At 35.8% G+C, this 25,577-nt stretch overlaps 1 protein-coding gene across 1 annotated transcript in view; it reads right to left on the minus strand.

Annotated features, from left to right (window-relative positions):
• Positions 1-25,577, minus strand: part of CNTNAP2 (contactin associated protein 2) — a 1,021,743-nt gene that overhangs the window by 693,376 nt on the left and 302,790 nt on the right. Inside the window, exon 2 of the mRNA XM_059493942.1 lies at positions 15,490-15,600. Coding sequence (XP_059349925.1) covers positions 15,490-15,600 — 111 coding nt within the window. The remainder of the gene's footprint in view (positions 1-15,489; positions 15,601-25,577) is intronic.

Raw genomic sequence — 25,577 nt, forward strand, 5'->3', positions numbered from 1 at the left:
AATTCTCATGATTTTGCACACGTGCTTTTTTAAATTTACCTTAAAAAAAAAATCTCTGTATTGCATAATCATTACTAGTAACTATTATCTGCATCAGGATAATACATTGATTTTCCATATGAGATTGACCTCTGCTTATTCATCATATCACTTTATAAATTATTTCTTTTAAATTTTTGATGTTTGGGAAATCTTACTGCCATAGAAGTGGACTTCAATTTTCATCTTTTCCTGCCTGATATCTCATGGTCAAAAAAATCTCCTTTTTTTTCTGAATAGATACTTTAGAAAAGTAATAGGGTTGCCCCATAAAACCTCCAAAAATACTCAAAGACCCCCATAAGCTCCTGGAGACTGAGAAACAAAGAATTTCTTTAATTCATTCTCAAAAAAAAAAGTAGAAATGAGCACAAAAAGAGCAGAAAATCAGCAAATTGGCTTTCAAACTCTTGTCTTGTAAAGGAAGTTAGGGATTTGAAGAAGAAAAATTCTAGTGTTTTAAAAGCAAAGTTTATCACAAAACAATTACCAATGGTTAAACAATGAAGTCAGTGATGGGACTAGAAAATGTCCCATCATATCCCAAAAGGGACTAGAAAATATGTCATCTTCCTTCAGCTGTCATTTTCTTGCATAAGTGCAAAAATACTCACAAAAATAAGAGCTGGTTCAGCTTGCCCTATAACAGATGCAACTCCATTTTGCTATCTTTATCAATATTCTGCTACAAGGTCTAAAATTCTGAATATTGTGCTTACAGCTCATTGTACTGAGCAGTGTCAGTATTTGAACAATGACCTTAGAGGAGACACAAGCGCATCTGGTGGAACCAGACAATGAGATCAGCAACATGCAAGATCAAGTGTGGGGTTTACAAACTCACTTAAAAATCTGAAAGCCAAGATAACTGTGATTCAATAGTCTTCATCAAAGATCAAGAAGAAAAAAAAAAAACATACTTGATTCTTAATCAGCAAAACAATGTGAAGTATTCTGGACACAGTATTCTTCAGGGTCTAAGGTTTCTACCCATCTTTATTTACAGACTTGAAGTTCTCAGTTACATCTCTCCTAGCACAATGCATGTTTGGATCCAGGCTACATTTTAACATTCCTAGCTCTTATTACAAAACTCCTTGAATCCAGAGTAACTGAAATAGTTTTAGTTGCCACCAGTTTTCTCCTGTTTTGTACAACTTTGCCTGACAAATTCATGTTTAAGGCTAGCATTGTCACACACCATGGAAAAAAGATCTAAAACAGTAGCTTGTGTCACATCAACATCCCTGGAGCTACGCTCATCTGCTGAAGGATTACATGCAAGTCAGAACATATTGTGTTGCATTCTATCATGCCAAATCTGCAGTGACAAGTTTCTTCAACACTAAAGCTGAGTTTCTGAAGTGACAAGCCTCAGGAATCGAGCATCTGCAAAATCTCCATGTGCGTTCGAGAATTCCAAAAACACAACAATTTTTATTAAACATTTTTTAATCAGGCTGGTGAACACTGCACACTGTCACAAACTTAACAATGCTTCTGCCACAGCCATCAGCTTTTTAATGTGCTACAACCTTTAAAAAAGTTTCTTGGTGATCTGTACCTTTATGATGTGATGCCACTTTCCATTATCCATGAATAACTGTTGATGTAATTTGAGGTCATGGAAATGGTTGTGACCCAGAAGGTACCAATATTGCAATACTGGTATTTACTTATCTTTTTGGCAAAGTTAAATTACCATCCAGCATCAAATGCAAACAAGCTGCTAAAATATTCTCACTTGTGAAAGAATCCTTCCCATGTGGACAAGCTTTGTGAAAAAGTACAAGTCCTTGAGCTCCTCATCCAGAGAAGGGATTTTGTTTTATGTATCTACAAAGTACAAGTGTCTTTATACACCTTCCCCATCCCCAAACTTTAAACTGAATTACTATTAAACTGAATTACTGGGCAGTTCTGGGGGTTTTAATTGACTGTGTCAAATCACCAACAATGACCAAAAATAGTTCATGAAAAAATCCTTCTTTTTATAGGGAGATAATTGTTATAAAATGTTAGCTTCATCATTTGGAGTTTACCTCTTTTATTTGGCATGAGCTCTTTCAAAGGAATTCTTCGATAAATTGGTGAACTTCATTTTACAGCTTTATCTATCTGGCAAAGGAAATTTGATGCTCAGATGCTCAACTCTATATTGTAGAAGCACATTATATACTTTCAAGCAAACATAGTTAAAAAGAACAATATAATCCCTCTGGGAATAAAAAGAAATCAAATGCAGACATGGTACATTAGCTTAATAAAATCCAGGAAAGGCATTTACGAACTCTCTGGCCTGAGGGTCCCTTTAGGAACAAACACAAATGATCCTGTTTTTTACATAATCTTCCTTCTCTAGCACTATCTGCAGTGCAATGTATCCTTTCAATTTGAAGCAGACAGTGCTGTGACAGCTACACTTTAAAGAGTGTCCTAATTTGTTGAGAGCGGTTTTCTCAATTAGCTCTGTAGCCACTGCATATCAATGTAGCTTTGTTTGAGCAGATCTGAATGCATGCTATTCCTAACTTATGTTTTCCATGTAAATTCTAATGAAAAAAGACTGACACACTGTCCATTAACACTGAGAACACAACGGGATTTCTGTTCGAGACTAGCCTGGAAAATTAATGAAATTTAGGGGCTCAGTTTTCCAATATGCCTTTACAAATCTATCTTTTCTCCTCTTTCCAATTTCATATAATCCTCTACAATTTAGCTCATTCCTATTCAATTTGCCAGAACACTTAAAAATTTTTTCATCTTTAAAATCTTTAGTTTTCCTTTGTGTGGAGTAGGAAGTGGGAGCATATTTTAAATATAATTTTGTCAGAAAGTTGCATATACCAATTATTTAAAACTCTGTCAATATTTACTAATACTACTACTATTAATCAACATCAAAACTAAATCTAGGCATAATTGTTTGAATTAAGTCTTTTATAGACTCCACATTCAATGCATTTGAAAATATATGCTTTTGTTGGTAATGCTGATAGTTTAAAATCATCCATAAAAGCAGCCTATATTATATTTCCAGTTATTTTCTATATCTCAGTATAACCATCTATTTTAAATTATGCTCTCAGCATCTTTTAGGACACCATTATGGGTTTTGTAGATTTCTGTATTATAAGATAGAATTAACAGCATTTTTCTGATACACAAGGAAGAAGCAGTATACCACCTCTGCTGGGCAAAGGCTTTCTGAAAAATACTAAGAATGAGCTCCCAGTGTTATGAAAAAATAATGCCTATATTTAATTGAAAATTTTGGAAATAAACCAGTCAATTTTAAACTGTTATAGATAATAAATTACATAATTAAATTGATTTCTGTATATACCTTCTAGGACCTTGACAGAAGGCTGAAATCTCACAATGCTTTTTGTTACTCTGATCAGAAGCATCCTGTTCCTTAGCTGTAATGCTTAGACCTTTTTAGAGCTCTTAGGGCAAATTTGCAAGATAAAAGCCATGATTACAGCCTTCAATTTACTTGCTTGTAATGTGATATATGGCAAGTCTCTGAAATAGTTGTAAGCACTTTTACAGTTAAGCATTCAGCTGTGTTTCATGAGGCATGTTAGACTATGGAGACAATCTATTTTTGCTGTTATGCACTAGCTAAAAACGTGGCAACCTTCTAAACAAGAAAAAGAAAAGCTTGTCATTGACAAAGGCCTTAAAATGAGTAAAACTTGTCTTTTCAGGGAATAGAAGATGGAGAGAAAAGGGGACAGCTCTTTTCAAGTGATGAGAAATGATACAGCTTAATGATTCTGATAACACCCAATGCTCTTGTCAAACCAAAGCATTATTTTATGTCGTTTTCTTATCTCTGCTCTCTTAGGAATTTGTTTGTACTTTTAACTTTAAAATCCCAATTCTTATTTTTCAACAAGCTCTGGAGCTATGCCAATAGGTTAAATCAATTTATTTTGAGGTCTCTCCTGCCTTTTTTCCTATTTGCCATCAACTTCCCCTGTTCTTTCAAACTTCCTTGCCTTTGTAGATGAGTCTGAGAGGCTGAAAGTGTTGCAATCATCCATAAAATTGGATAAGCCTGTAGATTTCCCCAGCAAACCCTGTCATTGTGACTCCAGCCTTATGGAGGGACTAGCTGTAAGGGAACAAGATAAGAGCACAGGAATTGCCATATCACACCCAGTGAGCTGGCAAACTAGCAGCTTTTTCTCAAAGGGTGCCCATTACCACCTATTTATAAGCAAGGTGCTCCAGCCTTTGCTCCAACTGCAGAAAAGACATTCCCTGGGAATGGCTCAACACAATTCCTTAATTAAAATCTAGTGGAAACTTGAGAACCAAAATGTTGAAAAGCAACTTTTGCCAATAGCTACCCAGTTTTTTGTGTCCCTGCTTTGATCTCCAGGTATAGAACTTCTTTCCATGTGCTTTTGGACATGGCTCACAGAACAGCCATTGCTGGTCAATGTGTTGGTTACTGCCTCGGCTGAATTACACATTATTTGCTGTTTCAAGAGAGGAAAAAGCTAAAGCATATCACCACTGTGCTTCATATCATATATTCCATGCATAATATACAGAATTTGGCTTTGCCTAGAAACTAAAAGTTTATTAAAGCAACTTTTAGATGTTGCTCATAATAATTAGACTCGTAATTAGCAGCTTCTCTGATCTCTCAAAACCTTATATTTTTTAAACTTAGCATTCAACTTTTTCTTCTTGATAGCTGAGCACCACTTTGGCCCAATTTAGAAACTAGTTAATCACAATTATAAAAGAAAGAACATCTCCCTCTCCTTGAAAAAAAAAAAAAATCCCACCTGGAAACTAATATGTATAAGAAACAATCACCTCAATGTATTCAAAAAATTTATGGGAGATGTTCCTGACCGGCTTCTACAGTCAGCAAAACAAATATTCCAGCACTGGCTTTTGTTGGGAATTTTATTCTCTACTGTAGAAACAACTTCTTGACACTGAAGAAAGCAAAGTAGTTCAAGTACCATCTCCCACTCTATATATCAAAGATTTTGACTTGTTTATTAAAGGAAAAATCCAGTTTCTAACATGTTCTACATTCTGCAGAATGTCAGCTGAAGTTGTCTCAATACAGCACTGTGCAATATCCAAGCTCTCCACCTCAGCCAAAGCACACTGTCTTGTTTCACTAAGTAATAATTCTGTTTATTTTTCTTTTTACCACATTGAGTAATGTGGTAAAAAGATAAATAAACTGATTATTCCTTCAAAATTGAGTCATCATAACATCATCCAGTCTATACTAGCAAAAACAAGGAAGACAGGGATACCTATAAGATAACTTATTCCTGATCTATAAATATTATGTAATTATAGACATGATCAAGTGCCTATTTTTAAATACCAGAGGACCCTTTGATCCTTACAAAAATCAAATAATTTCTGACAACTTTCTTAACTAAAGCAAAATTAGCTCGCTGGGAGTTGAGATTCTAAAAGCCCAGTAGGAATGCTAAATTTGATGGTAGTCAATACTGAAAAGCAAAGACATCTAAAAGACAACTTTTCAAAAAGCAGATTTCAAGCAAGCTAGCTTTTAATTCTTTTTCCCCATTGCTTATCACATTATACAGATCCATGATTCACAGCAGAGACAATTTATCTAACACTGAGTCACTTGGAAAATTGACCATTCAAACAAATTTTGTAATAAAGAACATATGTCTGTCCTAAATGAAATAAAAATCTGTCCTAGAAGCAGTCAGAAAAGTTTAGAGCTCTGAAAGAAATTAGTTCATTGCTGATATTCATTTATTTCTTAGCTGGCTGACAAACCCCCAAAGATGTTCAATGTAGAACAATATTTTCCTATGTGAGCTACATAGTAGAGCCAAAAATGGATTATTTCAGAAGACAAAAGCCAGTGCAGATAGCAGGAGGAAAGGGATAAATCGCTCTTAACATTTTTTTCTCAGCATTGCTTGGTCCTTAGTTGAACTCTAGCACAACTAATCTTCATGCAGAGAACAGCACAGAAAGTATAACTTTATTTTATCTACAGTTATATCTATGTCTATGTGGTGTTTAAGACTGGATGTGGCTCTTAGTACCATGCTCTAGTTGACAATGTAGTGCTGGGTCATAGGTTGGACTTGATGACATCAAAGGACTTCTGAAACCTAGTTGATTTTGTGATTGTGATCAGGTGACTATAACACTACAATTATATCAACTAAATGTTGACGTAATTAAGAAATTATTTAGTTATGCTGGCACAATTATAAGTGAGAAAAACAAAGAGAAACCACCAGCACATCTATGTCATGAGATTGGATGCTAAGTCAGACTCTTCCAGATCCAGAGATATTTTTTGTGACTTATATAGTAACTTACATACAGGAAAACAAGTATTAATGTTCCATCTCTGACTGTGTAGCTCAGATTTTCTTGTGAATAATCCCATTGTGAAAGCTGAAACATGAATAATAGCTTCACTCTCCCATCCTGCAACAAATAGCCTCATTTTATCACATTATTTCTTTTCTCTCTTTCAGCATATAACTGTAGTGGGAGGTTATAATGGTAGCCAAATAGCTCCCATTTCTACCAGCATTTATGCTTGTTTATGACTGATTTGGGAAAGGCAATGCTTGGGCTCAAATGGTCAGAGCAGCAATCTATCAGTTGCACTACACCCATCTGTGTAAGGCAAACCTGTGTTTGGTGTGCAGGAGAGGGTGAAACGCTCATAAGCATCTGGTAGGAGACACTGACCTTGGGAAAAGCTGACAGTGCATCTTCTGTACACTCACCACACATCTTTGCCTTAATTCCAGAGCTCTCTACTCACACAGCTCTGCATATAACTCTGAAGTATTTGCAGATAAAACCAAGTCTAGGATATTTAAACTCAGTCTCTGCTGCTTTTAAGTATATCTCTTCTGTCAAAAGAGGTTGGCCAAATTCTCCTATATTGAGATTTTGGGGTTTTTTAGTTCTGCATGTTCCCACTGTTCTGTGCAAGCAAAGCAGCCCCAATGTTTGAGGAACATGAAGTTTTCCAACTTGCTTGTTCCATGCGCCAACTCTGGTGCAGACCAGTTCCTTGTGAGGCATTGGTTTCAGGGGGCATCTAGCTAAACTCTAATATGGCATTACCATGTATTTTTCAGACAAATCTCCATTTTTATTAAGTCATCATTTTAATTCTATATAGAATCATAGAATAGTTTGGATTAGAAGGGATCTTAAAGATCATAGAGTTCCCAAGCTTCCTGTCATGTTCAGGGACACCTTTCACTGCTCAGTGCTCCATCCAACCTAGCCTTACACACTTTGGGGGGAGGCATTTGCAACTTCTCTGGGCAACTTATTCCAATCTCTCACCACCTTCACAGTAAACAATTTTTGTTTAATATGCAATATAAGCATCCCTTCTTTCAGTTTAGAGATATTTCCCCTCTGTTTTGTCATTTTGTACTCTTGTAAAAAGTCCCTCCCTGCCTTTCTTGTAGGCTCCCTTCAGGTACTGGAAGGTTGCTATAGGGTCTCCCCAAAACCTCTTTTTCAAGTTTGATTTCCAGCTCAGCTTAAACCATGGCAGTATTCTGAGCAGAGCAGGAGAGCTAACCAGGTCTGCATTTTCAAGATGAAGCCAGTAAGAACACCAGAAGAAATTTCTGAAGTATTTACTTAATGTACCAATGCTGTTGGAGAAACTGTCAAACTCTCAAAGTAGTTGAAAGCTCAGAATTTGGCTACTCTGGGGATAAACATCCAGAGCAGCACTGGAACTCTAAGGATATGGGAAAAGTGTATTTGTATAAATGGATTCAGTCTGGCTCTCTGTGAGGTTGCCCCCTCTCTGCCACCAGCACAGCCACCTTTCTGCCAAGCCCAGTTGCCCATTAACACCAGAAACAATGAAATAAGCTGATTTTTTTTTCCTGAAAAAAGCTAGCGGCTCGGTAAAGCCAGGGTGATCTGCTGTCCCCATCCCTGTTCCCTGAGGAAGCTGCCCATTTGCCTTATCTGCTGGGCTTGGAACTGCTACCTCTGCAAATGATCGCTGTAAGAAAAAAATTATAAAGTTGGAGAGCACAGAGTTGTTTTTTTTCCCTCCTCTCCATCTACACATGTATGAAATAAGCCAATTAAATATTCTGAACACTTTAATTAACAAATTAGTTATGAACTGGAAAAAACTGTCATGCTTTCTGTATTCATTGGGCTATGGCAAATTAACATAAGCTAATGATGCCTTTTTTAATGCAATTACTTGAGCTTCACTCTCTACAGACTTTGTTTCTTGGATTGGGATTGGAATTAAAAGGCTGATGTCTTTCCTTTCTAAACTTACTTTTTCAACACAGGAGTCTGTCCTGAATATACACTGGCACTTTTCTTTCCTCTTTGTGATGCTTCTTTTTCCTGCACCTTCACAAAATTCACTATTTTCTTGCAATAAATATTTTAATGTTTTTTCAGAGCTAGTGCAAATATTTTTGTCTTTAAGAACAATTTCTACATCTAATAGGTATTTGTGAAAAATATTCCATTAGGCCAGATTGTTAAAGCACAGAAAACAACTTCTGACATCAACCAAGTGGCAATCACAGTCGCCTTCAAAAGGGGGATATAAGTGTTTGTGGAGCTGAGGTGGGTTGAGGGTCACATTACAAATCAAAGTGGGGTGCATAACTATTTAGTTAAAGGTGAAGAATAAACAAAACTGACTATAAGGTAGGATGTGAAGCAGATAAAGACAGAAAATTTTACATCTTTTTTTGATGCAAATGATCTGAACACAAATTCTTTATCAATTTTAAAAGAAAAAAAAAAAAAACAAAAAACAAACAAACCCAGAGATGAAAGTTAATGCTACACAAAAAATTTATTATGAGTAACATCAAAAGGACATGCCACTAATAAAATGAAAAGGTTTTCATTTCCTCTCACAGGTAATAGTGCTCCTAAAGGAGTTATGTCTTGAAATGAATTTTAAAAAATTTAAAAACACAAACAAAACCAAAACCTAAAAACCCTCAACCCACACAGAGAACTCCCCCAAAAAAACACATCAGTTGCTTGTATTCTCTCTAAAGCATTCCAGAAATATTGTTTATACTGTGTGCAACACAACTAATGCTATAGCCCAGACAAACACGCTTTTTGGGGTCTATTTATAAGTGAACTGATAGAGGCTTATCCTTTTCAACCATAAGTAACTTTCCATATTTTTAACTGGATAATTTATTATTTCATAAATAAGGGCTATCACTTTGTCCTGAATTCTGAAAACCTAGTTTGATCTACACTGTCCATGAGATGGTTTTACCAAACATTCTGAAGTGGACTGTAAAACTTGTGTTTCTCTAAAGCACATATTTACAGAAAGAGAATTGCAGTTCATTTACTTTTAAAAAGGCAACCATATTTTAGTGATTTAGCTCAGCAAGAACTCTCTTACAGATATACAAAAGCTAAGTGGATAATGCTACTCCCATGATTTTACCAGTTCTCTTATGCTACCTCTGTTCATTACTCTCAGGATCTTGTCTACTTACAAAAGAATATATGCTCTAACCTGCACAGTGAAAACTTCCAAACCACTGCCAACTCCATAACTTTTTCCTAAGTGGGTTTTAGTCAAAATACAATGAGTTGTGTTGTGTAAGGGTATCCTTAATCAGCTAAAAGTTGTTGTTGTCAACACACGGAGATTGCAGTATTTAAGGTGTTGCTCTACAGTGTCCATGCTAACTGCTCATTTGGACAAATGTTAGCTCAGAGGGAGCACCTCCTTACTTTAAGATTCATATCCAAAATAAATTCTTGGCAAGTCCTGTGAAGGTACAAGCCCAGACTGCTTACACAATCCAGGCTGATGCTAACTGCCCTTCCACTTTCACTATGCCAGAAGGAAAATTACATAAAATCTTACTCATATTCCATTATACAATAATAATAAGGAATTGGAGAAGTTGTGATATTCATTACAGTACTGGAGACTTTAAAAGTGAAGGTAAAAAGAGCCTAGACTAGGTGTCCCTAGAATCCTTCAAAGGCAAGGATATAACAACCATTTAAAATTTATTTTAGTAGAACCATTGCCATAGATCTGATTGAATTACTGGAAACAATTTGGGGAATAAAAGAGCCATTTCCCATTATAGATAAATTCTTGCATCTTCCACACAAAACGCAGAATTTAAGACTCCATTGAGGAAAAAAAAACAAACAACCTTGTCACAATCACAGCTATGCCAACACTTAAAATTTTTGATGCTTGTTTTATAGTCACATTAATAACTGTCCAAACAGGCCAAGGTCAGCACACTGATTAAAAGGTAACCTGAAAGCTTAGATACAAGTTACACAATGGTGCTAGAAAGACTGCTTTTTGAACATCAACTGCTCTACAGATACTTTCTTTCATTTTATGTTATCATTTTCATTGGTAGCATCAGATTCCCTGCTAATACTGGACTTAAAACAGAACCCCTGGGTACCAAATTTCCTCTTTTTTATTCCACTGTGCAAAAGATAATTTCCACATATCCAGAAATTCATTATGACCTTCATACTTTCACTGTCTGCTGGGATTACTTCTGAAGTTCTGAGACTCTACTCAGTTTCAAGCAGCTTCCAATTATATTATATAACATTACATTATGTTGAAATAATGTAGAGTTTCTTCCCTGAATTAAAATGGTATGAGATAGGCAGCATTAATTCTTGTACTAGTGAGAAGTATAGGGTCCAACAGCTTGGGAATCATTAAAAGGAAGATTGAGAATACATTATAATCAAACATGTGCTAAGAATCCTTCTCATGATGAGATGCAGTCCCTTGATCCTATTGATGGCAGGTCAAAAGATGTTAGACCTTTTCACCTTGACATCACATATGAAAAAGTTACTGAGGATGGATATTAAAAAGCTGTAGAATGAACTCATTGAAAGCTCTCCTATTCTCTGCTGCCACTTTAGCTACTAAGATGGCAGCAATTCAGACTTTTGTAGGAGAAGAAGTATGACAGAAATAGAAGGACCTGTAATCTTTTTAGATAGCCTACTAACTAGATTCCAGTTAAAATTTGATCTGTCAATGACTTAATGGCATTTATTTATGTGCCAATTGGGTTGACTCCAGTACCAGTCATTTTAGAAAGTAGAATTAAATTTTTTCAAAGTTAACACTTCCCCATATTCTCCAAATTGCACACTGAATCCTTTAACATACTTGGAATTGCTTGGTTTACACAGGAGGAGAATTTGAGCTAATAATTGACAGAAAACTCAAAATTATTTTTCTTAAGAAATCCATTCAAAGCAAAAAGTTTTAGGATTTTATAGCATTAAAATATTTCCCAATGTTTGCATATATATATATATATATAGATTAAAATGATAGTGACAGACTCAAAAAAAGAAATGCCATTCCCCTCACAGAAGTTACAGACATGTCAAAAATAATTTGTACCTTTGTTATACTAGCACTAAACAGCACAGCAGATAACTTTAAAACTCAAACGAAAAATATGCCAACACTATGATACAGAGCACTAAGATTTAGTTGTTTAAAATAAAATATTATCTTACTACCAAAAGGATAATTTGATAGAAACTGACTACATCCAACTTTGTCTGAACAGTTGCTAATTCAGTACTGTTTAAATTCTTAAGTATAAGTCTTTGCTTATAAGCCTTTAACATAACTCAGGAGCCGCCATAAGCCAAACCTACATTCACTACGAAATTTATTGCATCCTTCTCACTCCACAGAAATTTTGTCACAGCTGAATTTCAAAGGATCTTCACCCCCTTGTCTTAGCAGGCCTGATGGGAATAGCAGCACTTGCTTTATCCAGCATTAACTCCAGTTAAATCTGTTGATAAGTAGTAGCATATCTAGTAGTAGTATAGTTGCTCACAAAGAAAAGCAACAAATTTGTCTACATTTTCCCTACCTCTTTCCATGATAATAAAATGAAACTATTTAGGTTGCTTTTACCAGCTGCTATGACTAAAAGCACCCAGGAAGGCAAAAGAAGGATGGGACACCATGAGACAGACTTTGGGGGTCCTTGAATGAGAGAGCTGGTATAAAATGCACGCTTGCATTGTTCCCCCCGGTTTTTGGCTCTTTGTGATAAAAGAAATACAGATTCACAGTTGTAATGATTATATAAATCAAAGATTCTTACTCACTGACATGGAAATTGTGGGAACAAGGAAAATTTAATATGTATAGGTATAAATTTGCAAGACACTGACAGACCTGTAGGCAACCACTAAATATTTGTTTCTACAATCAGCATTTTTTCCTATAATGAAAAATAACCTTTTCCACCCCACCCCCACCTCAAGAAAACACAGGATATTTCTCCTTGTTTAACAAGAAATAAGGTTCAGAACAGGAACAAGCAGCAATGCAGAAGGACCACTAAGTAAATTGATTTGGAGAGTATTTTAACATTTCTAATCAAATTTCTGTCCATAAAATCTGCACTTCATTTGAAATAAGTATAGATACTAACCCCCAAGTCACTGAAGGCTTACAGGGGTCTAAGTAGAGAGATGTGGAAAATGCCGAATATTTTCACAAACTGACACAGAAACCCACCCTGGCAGCTCCCAGATCAATGCTATTCCACAAATACTTAATTTTATTTGCCTAAATCTCTAGTTACAGGATTTGTAAATGAAGTGTTTTCAAACATTAGAGTAAATTCATGGATGTTTCTGCCTTTGAAGCCTCCTAAAAAATGCTGAAAATATTAAATTCTTTTTGGCATGCATCCTTCCAATTGCAACGTTTATAGTAGGAAACTGAACCACAACAACTACAGTGACAACTCCAGCCTCCTTAATAACATGATGTGGCTGTTCAGGGAATCAGTGCCTTAATCAATGGAATAAAATATCCCATCTATTCAAATAAAGTGTTTTGCCAGTCTGGAGTGAAGTGCCATGAATACAGGAAAGAAAAATAATTGGGTTGGAGAGTAGAATTTTCAAATGTGCATTTCTTTAATTTAAGGGGTCGGGGGGCTAGAGGAGGGGGGTTCTTTCCATTTAATGACTTGAGCATAGTGTGGTTTAAATAGCACATTTGATTTGGGAATCTATTAGCTGATAATGACTCCTTAGAGAGAAAAAAAAATTGGATTCACTTATTACTGGTTTGATTAGCAATATCTGTAATTCCGTGAAGTTGTAAAATAGCTCAGTATTAAAACTGAGCTATTTTCCATCACTTGCAAAAGCATAAACACAGACAGACAAGTTCCTGTGTTAAACATGCTCCTGAATTCTGCAGTACTTCTACTTCCGCTAGGATTGGAAAAAAGATATTTGTTCATGTACATAGAGCCTCAGTTTTGAAAAGTATTTGTGCTATGCTCCATAGATACTAAAAGATGGATAATAACAATCTAGGAAAGTTGCTATTTACACAGAGATGAAACTGCTATTTAAGAAAGAGGTGCAACTAAATTTCCAATGAGGAAATAAAGCCAATGTTTGATTAATGACAACACTAATCCATATCAGTAAAGAAACGTCATTAAAAGAAACTGCACTGTACTGATCTTAAGGGTAAGAAAGGGAAAGGTAAATATAATTAAAAGAAAAAATTAAATTGCAAATGTCAATCTGCCTTTCACTTAGAACAGAATAAGTAGTCTTGTAAACTGAAAGGAGAAATACTCATCTAAAAACAAAGGAAGATTTGCCCAGCAAAGCTGATGTTAAGTTGTGTTTTATTAAAGTGGTTCTAGTGGCTTTTTTTAAACTTAGATCAGGAAATAGATATAACTATAATCACACAACAGAATTCAACCTAAACAATGAGCAGTATTTTAGAATTGAAGCACCACTCCTTTCATCTGATACACTGCCACAGAAATCCTCAGGACTGCAAAAGGCATGTACCAAAATGCATGGAGCACTGAAATAAAAGCCTGGGACCAGCATAAAACAACATTTATTCTCATTCAGAAGCAGCAAACTGTGTTATCTACTGGTCTGCAGGCCTAAAACCAAAGAAATTGCCAATGCTCCTGTCTGGCCACAGTCTTTGCATCAGATCTGCAGGCCTGTAGCACTAGAATTCATCAGTCATATTTTCTCTAAGCTGGTCTTTGGCTTCTGTTTAGCTCTCTCGCAATAGCAATTTTTTAACAACCAGTAACATAACCTGATCTGTTTTAAATTTAACTTATCTGTGTGATTGCACAGGCTAGGGTTTACCAGTATAACAATTCTGATATATTTCTGTACCTATCATAACTATTCTGCAGAGGATGAACTGATATTTTTAAAAATGTAGGGTAGATGACAGCAGAGGTATTAAATGTACAGGCACAGGCTGACATCAGAGGAAGCAGGACTATAAGTAACTCACTGTGTCAATTGCTAGTTGTTAAAAGAAAGTAACTCTGGGCCCTGGCCAAAGCTGATTTTAGAGAGCTAAGAAAAAACCAAACACACAAACAAACAAACAAACAAAACCCCCAAAAAACAAAAAAAAAAAAAAAAAAAAAAAAACAAAAAAAAAAAAAAAAAAGAAGGAAATAAAGCGATCAAAGAACAGTTGCAGACCAGTAAACCAAGAACAGTGTCAGGGCTCTGAGAGTACCAACAGGTCATAATTACATTACCCAGTGGAGAACCCACTCACCCTGCCAGTGAGCCTGGGGATCCCATTTCAGCCTCCAGGCACTACCTGAGCCACATCATAGGAATATCTATGCCTGGACCTACCCTATATTCTTCCCCAATTACAGATTATGCTTCCTGGCTTGACATTAGACCCAGCTCACTCCTTCCTACACGATGACCTCCAGACAACTGGCAGAGCTGGCAGCGCTACCAGCACTCTTTGTGGACAGGGGATGGTGCCTCAGTATCATTAAACCAGGTAGGCCATGGAATTTATGCACCACTGTTCTTCCAACCACTAAGTCTGAACAGAGAAATATTACAGACACTCATTGCATGACAGATATATATGCAAAAGCCAAAGTCCCTGTGGTGATAGATAAAAGCCTGAATGACAGCAGCCATTGCTGAGGTGGGAACGAGTTATATCAACTTAAGTCACATCAAAGCTGTTTATTTTTGCTCCAACCATGACCTTACAAGTACCCAAAGCAGAGAGGTGCCCAACCACCTTTATGTGATACCCAGTGGTACCCAAACCCTTTTATGTGAAGTCAATGATGCAGCTGTACTGTATGAGCCCATTGACATCAGGCATGTGGCCCATGCTGCTACACATTACTGGCAGTGCCCTTCTCCCTGCAGTGAAATTAGTCTCCCATATCATGAAAGAGAAATTAATTCAGTTCATAAAAACAGTCTGTTCAAACAAGAGTAAGCAATAGCATTCCACATAAAACACATTTTCGCATTAAAAATATAATTCATCACTTTTTGAAATATCCAAACATTAATGCTGAGAACGTCCCTTACCTCCTCGCTTGTTTAACTTGGCGTACCCTGGCACATAGCTGCTCGTCATGGATGATGAACTGCTGAAGGAGGAATGTGGTAATGCTGAGACCAGAGGTTCATCACACTTTTCTGAAACACAAGGAAACAGATTCACTTTATGCTTTTAATTATTCATGTGTACTAAGTGACAGTGTGCCTTTATTTTCCCTCTGGGTGATAACACATCCTTTTTATTTTTGTACACGTGGAACGCATGTAGCTACATCACAGCTTTTCAACAAAAAATCCCCTACAACCACAAACCAAACAAAAACTCACCTCAAAACCACAAGAAAACCCACAACAAACCACAAACACATACATTGACATGAGAAAATAAAGATTTTAACCACTGAGAAAATGAGACAATGGTAATATCTAACCATAAGCCATCACCCTCCTTGGAGATACAGCAGTTGAACAAAAAAGCCTACCATGAAATATCTGGGATGTTTTGGTGACAAAAATCTAGTGCTAAAGAAAAGTATTACCATGACAGCTTTCTAAGAAGTAAATAAGATACACATTTTCATTTCTGTAATAGAAGTGCTGATAAATCTGATATAAAAAAAAGAAAATAAATTAGGGAACATTAATGAATGCTTATGAATTATCAGATACAACAGATTCACTGAAAAAAAACTATACTAGCTAATCTCTATAATTCATTTGAGTACTTCACTTCCATTTTACCCCGCTATAAAGAAAATTAACTTGGTATTAGCATCTAAAATGGAAAAAAATCATAATCAGTATCGTAGCCTTCCTAATGAAGAAAAAGTTGTAAATCAAATCTCCTTCTTTTGTATTATATAAATTAGAATGAAGAGAAATGGCTTAGGATTTTTCAAATACTTAATTAATGTACTGCCTTTTGTGAGATTTTTGGGGATGTTTCAACAGATGGGAGAAATGTGTAACTTAAGATACTCATTTACATCACAAGTAAAACTAAAAAAAGCCTAATCCTACACCAGAAAGCCTAACTAATCTTTTTAAACACATGCACTGCAGTACAGTCTCTGATGTAAGTGGAAATACCTTCAATTTATGTATCTATAAAGCATTAGGTCACCATATGTGGTCTACAATAGGTCTAAATATGCATAAGCAGCATATTTAATGCTCAGCCACAACACCTAGTTTTGGTACAATTAAAAACCAGTTGTTTGATCAGACTGGATCACACATGGAGATGAAATTAATCCTACCTTCTAAAGAACTCTAGGAGGGAAAAAAGAGGATTCTGAGTGAATCAAGTAATATATAATGCAATTCTCCTAAAACATACAGTCTCATGTAGTGAAAAATAAAATTACTTTCACAGGAATAGAAACTGAAGTGCAGAAATACAAAAGAACATTCATTCAGGAATCAGTATTTTGACATTTAAAAAGAAAATAAGTGTCCTTCACAAATGTCCATGTTAACAAACATTAAGGGAAAAAGATCCACACAAGCAGAAGCAAGAGTAAAGGGCAGCTGCTTTGAACTGAATTAAAGGATAATTCCAATGACTTTCAAGTTCACTACCACAGTATTTAATGATGGAATTTTGACAAGGCAAGATTAATGGTTTGAAACATCACTGTTCATACCACAAAGCAGAATGATCGATTTCCCTCTCGCTCTGCTCTGGCGGCAGCAGAGCAGCACATTTGGTCAGAAACCTGCAGCCAGGTGCTCCTCACAGCCCACCCCTGCAGCAGCACACCAGGGCTGCACACACACTGCACACACCTGAGCTTCCACATTCCGGGTGCCAGGCTGCTTTTGTTTCGGCCAAAGTGGTACAAGGTTCGAGCTAAGGAGAGGAGTGAGCAGCAGACTGCCACAACTGCCAGCTTTTGTCCTAAGTGCCATAATCACGTAAATGCAGAACTATTTGACAAAGTTTTTCTCGAGCATTTTTTTCATCTATTGGTTTAGTTTCTGTAGATCATGATAGCTTTTCAGCTTGCAAACTGCTTGTGCTGACGCTTCTTTTTCTGTGCTACCTAGGTAGAAGGTAATTGAAGGCATTTGCCATTAATCCTGTTGTCTAGGTAAAAGCTGAAGGAAATATTTAAAAGAAAAAACCACACAATCGGAAGGTTTTAAAAGTTCATAACACAATATTTTTATATAATTTTCATTTGTTTATATTACATGATATTTACCCTTAAGGGAAAAAAAATCATGTTCTCATCAGTAATGAAAGCTAAGATTAAACATGTACCTTTCTTCTGTTTCCTGAGGGGTTTTAAATATATTTTGCAAAGTAAATTGTTAGGTTTCTACAATTTTCTGCCACCCATGGCTTGAAACTGGGGTGGGAAGAAAAATCTGCATCTTCCTGGAAAAATGTTAGAATGGTAAAAACTTATTTACAAAAATTGTGTTCAACTTATGCAATTTTATTTATTACTAATATAATGGGAGGCTCTGCTTACTATAGTCTAAAAAATTGTGAAATAAAATATTTATCTTAAAACATAAACAAATATTTTAAAAGTTCTTTTACAAATATTGGCAAACTTAATTTCTCAACAGAAGTCAGATTTTTAACACTGGGCTCAGAAAAAACATGACAGATGAAAAAAGCCTCTCTCAACAATAGAAATTCATCTGAACTTCAGAGCTTTTACTGGTTCCAGTAGCTATCAAGAAAACACCCTCCTTTTAATTTGACAGCACACAAGAAAATATGGGAAATTTGTTTGGAATGAATGTCAGTTTCTAAATCATTGAAAGTCTGCCTTATCTCTGTTTCACTAACTCATACTCTTAGATTCAAAAGAATAAGACAGAGAAGCATGACTTCGTAAAAAAAAAAATAGAGGAGGCATCCCTCTATTTGCCACTGTGGTCACAATTTTTACAGACAGTCATGAATATGCTTCATGTGATGTATGTGTGTTTCTGAAATATTTAATCTGAGCCTTCTGATTTGTTAATTTGATTGTAATCATCAATACTGTGGTGGGGGCTAGGAAAAAACCCTGAGTTGATACTATTTGCCTTCATTATTGTTTAGAACAGTAATCCTCTCCAATGTCTATTTAGACATACCAAGTAATAAGAAAAAACCTCTCACTTTCTCATTGTTCTAAAAAACCAAACCTCTCAATCTGCCTGCTCATTTAGGTTTTAAAATATGTGAAATTCACCATAAATGTGTATGAATTACAGGGAAGGACTATATTTCAAATTAATAGACTTTAAAAAGTTATTGCATCTCATCATTCACTCCCAACTTTAGGTCCAACAGAATAAAAGTTAAAAGACTGCTTACACAAACTAATATTTCTAATTCTGTATGAAAGTTTCACTAAATATATTGCACTATTTAAATTTCCACCAGAATATGAAATACTGTTTTACCACAGATTTAAGAGAGAAAAAACCCCAAGCCTTGGGAACCTTTTGTTCTTCCAGCAGTTTTAGTTACTTCCTGCAGAATTCAATTTTTTACTTAGCAGAATCATATATACCTTCCTGTTACTGAGATATAATAGCCTTCCCCATATAAGTCAATGCACTGTGCCCTGTTAATCAATTACAGAGCACACTCTCCTGCCAGCATTGCTGCAGCAAAGGAATAAACTCTCCTCCATACCATTTATCTCAGTGATATATTAACGGCCAAGGCAGCTCAGGTCCATTTAAATGTTAACTTTCTGAAGCAAAAAGACACTTTCACTCCACTCTATTCTGTTTGGATCAAGAGAACTGATAACTTTGTCATAGGAATGATGATATTTGCTACTCTGACTTCCTTATTCAGAAGGAAATAACAAGTATATGTCCATCAAAACCAACTCTTCTTAAGATCATAACAATTAGAGCAATGGAATGGAGGCCACCTAATACCATTAAACACAAATGAGAAACATCAGCAATCCCCAGTCTTCAAATTCCTCAATACTTAATAAAGATCATGCTGTGCACTTGCTCTGTTCTTACATGTTTTCTCAGGCTCCTGGCTATTGGAAACCAGATAACAGATGAGATGGCTCTCTTGCCCTAACCCTGCAGCCTGTCATATTTCTGGTGGTTACAGCCAACAAAACAAAGAAAATATATCTGCCCATTCTTTCCTGTTTTACAGTCTATTCACAGCTTATTTTTATATCCTACCTACCATGCTGGATAAACTAAAAAAGGGCCTATTTTGCCTGCAATTGCTTTAATTCCCACTTACTAGTCTATGAACTATTTGGGAAATAGGGGCCACAGTATTTGAAGGGACAGCTGTTGACTGCAGCACAAAGTAGACCATACACACACAAACTCTCTTATCAACCCCATAGGTTATTAAAGTTTATCCTCACTATAGCAGTCACTTCAATGATTTTTGATGGGCAAAGCAGAGTAAAATACCTTGATGCTTCACTTCACAGAAGTCTGTTCAAAAGTTTCCTGATCAATAAACAGGTCACCTGTAAAGTTGCTGACATATCTTATCAAAGTAGTCCGAGTAGATGAAAAAAAAAAACAATCTTCAGTTCATTTGTGTCTTCTTGACATTTGTATCTAGCAGTCGGTTGGAATGCATACAAACTATCTAAAAATGCTAAGAAATGGGAACAATATACATTTATAGCTACAGGTAGTTTTTATAAATAATCTGGACCTGCATCAGAAGGTCTCCCAGAAGCTCTTGCAAAGAATTTGTCAGCAAAGTAAAAATACAGCTGTGTGTGTAAACTGGTTTTAAAAATGAAAAATATTTGGATACTGATAACCATAACTCATCAGAAAGTACGCTTTTGAATAAGAAAGCTTTTAACATCATATGTTCCAGTGTGCATGGAGGAACATGCCTTTAAATAAACACCAAATCCACAATTTCCCCCCCCCCCGTTTTAAAATCTTCAGTCAAGATTTCCTATCAAATTGTAATCTAGGACAACAATTTTGCTGAAGGATAGATCTAAGAAATAAACATGCCACCAACAAAAACTTTAGTAAAAAAGCTCCATATGTTTATGTCAGAAAAGAAGAACTCAAAAGCTGAACAACTTAGATTCAAAAAGGCAAATGACTGCTATGTCAATATTGTATTCTGAATTAAAAAAAAACATATAAATCACTAGCAGAAGATGAAAGAGATGACTCAATCTGTATTAGCACTGAAAAAAAATGTCATAGCCCAGAAATATACAAAGCCCTGACTCTCTAACTAAAAGTCCTCATCAGCTTTCTTTTACACTAGACAAACAGAAAATTTACAATACAAACAACAAAATCTGAACTATTGACGGTATATCCAACTCATTAATTATATAAGAATGCCTGTCAAATGCAGGGGGGAAAAATGTTATAAACAATTTCAATCTTTACTTGCAAAAGACTCCTGCTTTAAATATGAATTCCAAGATAAATGTTAGGGAGCATGGGAGAGAATCATGTCATCTGGGTTTAATTTGTACTGTGTGCTAAATGCTAGTTCACTTAAACACGTTTTTCTCCTCCAATTTGAATACATAATTTTACTGTAGTGTACTGAGGAGGAAGAGCCAGCCACCAAGCACTTCTGAAAAGCAGTCATGAGATTGCAAGGGCACTCTGAAACGTGGGTAAGTACACATGGGATCTGGCATATCTCCCATGACAACCAATAGGAATATTAATGCAGCTGGTTTGGATTGCAGTGTATTATTATGCTAAAACAGCCTCATGTTCCATATAGCACAGGTAGGTTTTATAGTCCAAAATGAATGCTAGAATATACCAAGTTTAATTCACAAGCCTGTGTCTCCCCAAAGAGTAGGAATAAATAAGCACAAGCTGCTAGAATATTTTATGCACTGTTTCAAATGAACTTTTAAAATGATGCAAGCCAAAAAGCAGGAGGTACTTCAAAGCAGCTCATCATCAATGGCAGCCCCTTTAAAAACCAATCTTAAGAGTGGTTGTCATTGAGCACAGGCTGTCAAAGTTTCATTTCAACCTTTGCCCTGTGGCACAACCCTGCTGCCCAGTACGATATGCCTCTATCCAAACTTCAGATCACGTGAGACAGGAATGCAGGTAAGGGCTGAAAAAAGCCAGGTAGGGCATACCTCATGCTCTCAAGTACTTAAGGCAGAAAGAAATCAGTGAAGAGTTTATCAAAGACAACCTCCTCTTATGGGGAAAGGAACTACTTGCCTGTCAGGTATTTGCCAAAGGTACAAGCTTTTGGTACATTTGGGGTTGTTCTAACAAAAAAATCTGCCTTTTGCATGTTACATTGTGTTGGAATACCGTTCAAAGACAACCCACCATATACTGCTGCTTGCTTTTTCTCTTTCTTAGGATAACAAGCTAAGTTTACTCCTCCCCAAGTTTCCTGGGCCTCTTTATATAGATAGTTAATAGGGTTGATGGCTGCTAGAGTAGAAGCTCAGTTTTTTTACCCTCTTCTGTCCCATCTATTTTCCATACTGCAGAGGATGGCAGATTGTCCACATGACTGACGTTTCACACAACAGCCTTGATGGACTGTTAGGGAGTCAAATTCATGTTCAACTTCATGAGCAAATGAGCCCAAGTGTCCCTGAAGCTTCTCTGCAAGTATTGCTCGAGCTCAGCTGTAATCTAAAAGACTAGAGCAGCTCATACTGATCGCCTGGGATGTTTTATATTCCACTTCAAGTTGCATACCACCAATAGAGGTAATCCATTGCTGCTCAAAAAGTTAGCTGCTGCTGGAAAGGAAGAAAATGTAGCAGCTCTATTTCCCCCTCCAAGGTGGGAAAAAGAGCCATTAGTTACACTAATTTGGTGGTCTTCACACAAACCTTAAGCATTAAGTGTTCATGTTTTGAGGTCTTTCTCTAGAGCTCTGTAAGGAAAGGAACAAGTCTCAGGTAATGCTTTATTTTGTGGTGCTTACTTTGCTCAGAACAGTGGACAGGCAGTGAGACCTTCTTTGTTCTGGTTCTGAATCAGAAATTTGTCTCTGGGCAATACTGAATACACCACCAGAACCATTTCTAAAACTGCATGTGGATGCCCAAAGACTGTTCTTTACAAGACGTTCCAAAGGATCTTTCTACTTGAACTTCATTTCTGATACCAATTTTTTTCTGAAAAATTGACCAGCTTTTAGAGAAGCCAATGACTGATTAATCTGAAAGGTCATGGTATGGCTACAAATTTTGATTACTACAAACTACTATCCTGTTCCATCATAAGGCCCAAGCTATTAATAGGTAACAAAACTTTCTAGGTTTGAGGAATTTTTAATAAGGATTTTAAAACATACCTGGGAAATATAGGAAATTAAAATTTCATAAGAATTGTATCAATGAGCAATGTACTGTATGACTATTATGAGACATTTCTGGGTGTATTGCTATCATCAAGTGGTATCCAACATAAACCACAGTACTCTCCAAGCTTCTGTCTTTAACCACTGAAAATGAGAAACAGGTTAAAGCTAGCATCATTAATTACTGTGACTTAGAACTTACCCAGAGATATTAGGATTTATTGTTTAATTAAATTATTCAGTATGGAATCATTTTAAGTATAAATGTATACAAAGCAGCCTCCTGAAATTAAAATTTGTAAAAATTTCAATTTCACACAAAGGAAAAATAGAAAACTGTATCAAAAATTTGCCAAATTCAATTTTTCAGAAAAGTATAACTCTAAATTCTTCATTTACCAAAATGCATATTTTATTTAGTATTTTACATTCAGAAAGAACATGGCACATCAGAATTAAATGTGTGCATTATTTTATTGTTTAGTAAAATTCAGTTTTAAATTATTTTAGAAAAGTATGCTCTTTCTTACCTACGGTAAGACAACTTAGGCAGCTGGTTCTGGCTGCAGGTTGTGGTTTGTCTTGGGGTTGTTTTTTGGTTTTGTTTTTTGTTGGAGGAGAGTGGATAGTGGAAGTTTTTACATCACTCTAAAGCAACAGCACATCTGGATTGCCTCTGGCCTATTTTAGAGTCCACAGTCCATTGGGAATTCATCAAATGTTCCCACCCTTTTGTCTTTTATGAACACATTCGTAAGCTGTTTTGCACCCTGTGAAACTCAAAGTTGTATGAGCAACCTGCATCTTTTTTGCTCATTTAAAAAAATCTCCACTACTAAGGTCAACGGCACCTGGAATAACTGAAAGTCCGTCAGTCTGGTTGCATGCTTGGACTGTCATTAAATTGTCTTCAGTGCATAAACAAAAGCAGACTATCAACTCTATGCAAAGTAAAACTCATTAATATCTCCATATTTTTGCATACCCAACCCTCAGGTGCTTCTTCAGTTATTAACCTTCTGGCATGCAAATATAGTTCTTCACCTTTTCACTACTGAAAACACCTGAGCATTTTGAAAGGTTTTTACAGCAAACAAAGCTCCAGCTTAGGTGCCTTTACAGGTAAAATGATTTTTTACAGACTGATACCTGAGTTAAGTATGAAGAAACCTGGAGTCAGGTCATGTGAAGTTTTAGAGTTGCAGGTGGAAGAACCGATAATGATGAAAAAAATCAAGAAAAAGAAAAATAATAAAATCTTCATAATTTATTTCATTAAGTCTCATTTAAATTAGACTAATTTCATTAATTACTTCACCTATGTTCCTTCTCATTCAACTTTATATCAACTAGTGTTTTTTGTTTATGGATGGAAACTGGGTTTGTTTGTTTGGGTTTTTGGGGGGGAGTTGTTTTGGTTTTTTTTGTGGGTGTTTTGGGGTTTTCGTTTCCTTATTTAATTTGTTTGTTTTTTAGAACCTAGAGATAAAATACTAATGGTTAACAACTAGTGGGTAACAACTAATGTTTTCTAAACAGCTTTTACTTTTCATCATTGGTCTAGCAGGTTTCTGTCTCTAAGCTTTTATCTCTAGCAAAAACAAAATATGCTCTTTTTTTCCTCAAATTCCTACTTATTGTGATGATCTCTTTACTTTTAGCAGCTCTTTACCAATATAATTGTTCTGAATTCAGAGATGTTATTCTAGGCTTTACCTAATTTAAGCAAGATCAAAGCAAACAGTGACTTTAAAATTGCTTGACACTTCAACAATAAAAGCTCTTCCACAGAAAGCCAAACATTAATTCTCAAACCAATGTATCACAGGTACAGAAAAATAGATATTTTTGTGTATACAATGTATATAAATTAGTTTTCAAGAATTATGTTAGAAATATTTAATAATCTGTAATGAGGCTATCTACCTACCCACATATTGGTTAAGAGGCTTAACAAAAGTCTTGTGAAAAAGTCAACTCAGAGCAAAAGCTGAGGATTCCTGTCTGAAGGCCTTACCAGAAAACTAGACTTTCCCTGCAATGGCTAGGGAGCAAACTCTGCTCCTACCAGGCAGGCAAAATATTTAATACCATTAAGCATGCAAAGCACATTCCAATTTGGTTAGATGAGGAGCAAAATCGAAATTAGCAGGTTATGCAAAACACAGCAGCGAATTGCCTCGCAACTTGCACGGCATAAAGCAAACATCACTTAAAATCAGGGCTTTATTCAAAAGGATTATTAATTCCGTGTTTGTCCATTGATGTTTACCTTCATATCCCCTCTAGAGAAAACAGATATGTCATATTTATAGCAGAAGATATTAGTCCACTGTTTATCAGTTGTCTAATATTCGAAGAGACGAGAGAAGCAAAAGCCAAAAGGTGTGTGATATATGAATGTAACCATATTATACTGACAGATTATTCTTTTCCTCTGTGCAAAACACAAATAAGATCTAACTTTGTTTTCTGCCTCTTCCATGAAGATTTTCACCTCCAACTAAGACTAAAATATGCGCTTTCTCAATTCCTGTCCCTGGTGCATGGGAGGGATTCTGATTCCATTTTGCTAACTCTTTTGTTAAAATGTACTCTTTCCCACATTTCTGAAGAAGTATCAAGTTACCAAAGAAAATAAATTGTCATAATATATTGATTTCACCAAAGCATCAACAAAGTATTCTGAAAAGGTATTTTTGCAGGTGAAGGAAGAAATACTTTTGATCTTTTTCCTTACTCTTGCATTAATGTAATGCATATGTTACATATGACATATTGAGTTTAAATCATGTTGGTCATGATATGACTTCACAAAACCTGAAGA

Source organism: Ammospiza nelsoni, chromosome 1 (genome assembly GCF_027579445.1).
Source record: "Ammospiza nelsoni isolate bAmmNel1 chromosome 1, bAmmNel1.pri, whole genome shotgun sequence".
Lineage (NCBI taxonomy): Eukaryota > Metazoa > Chordata > Aves > Passeriformes > Passerellidae > Ammospiza > Ammospiza nelsoni.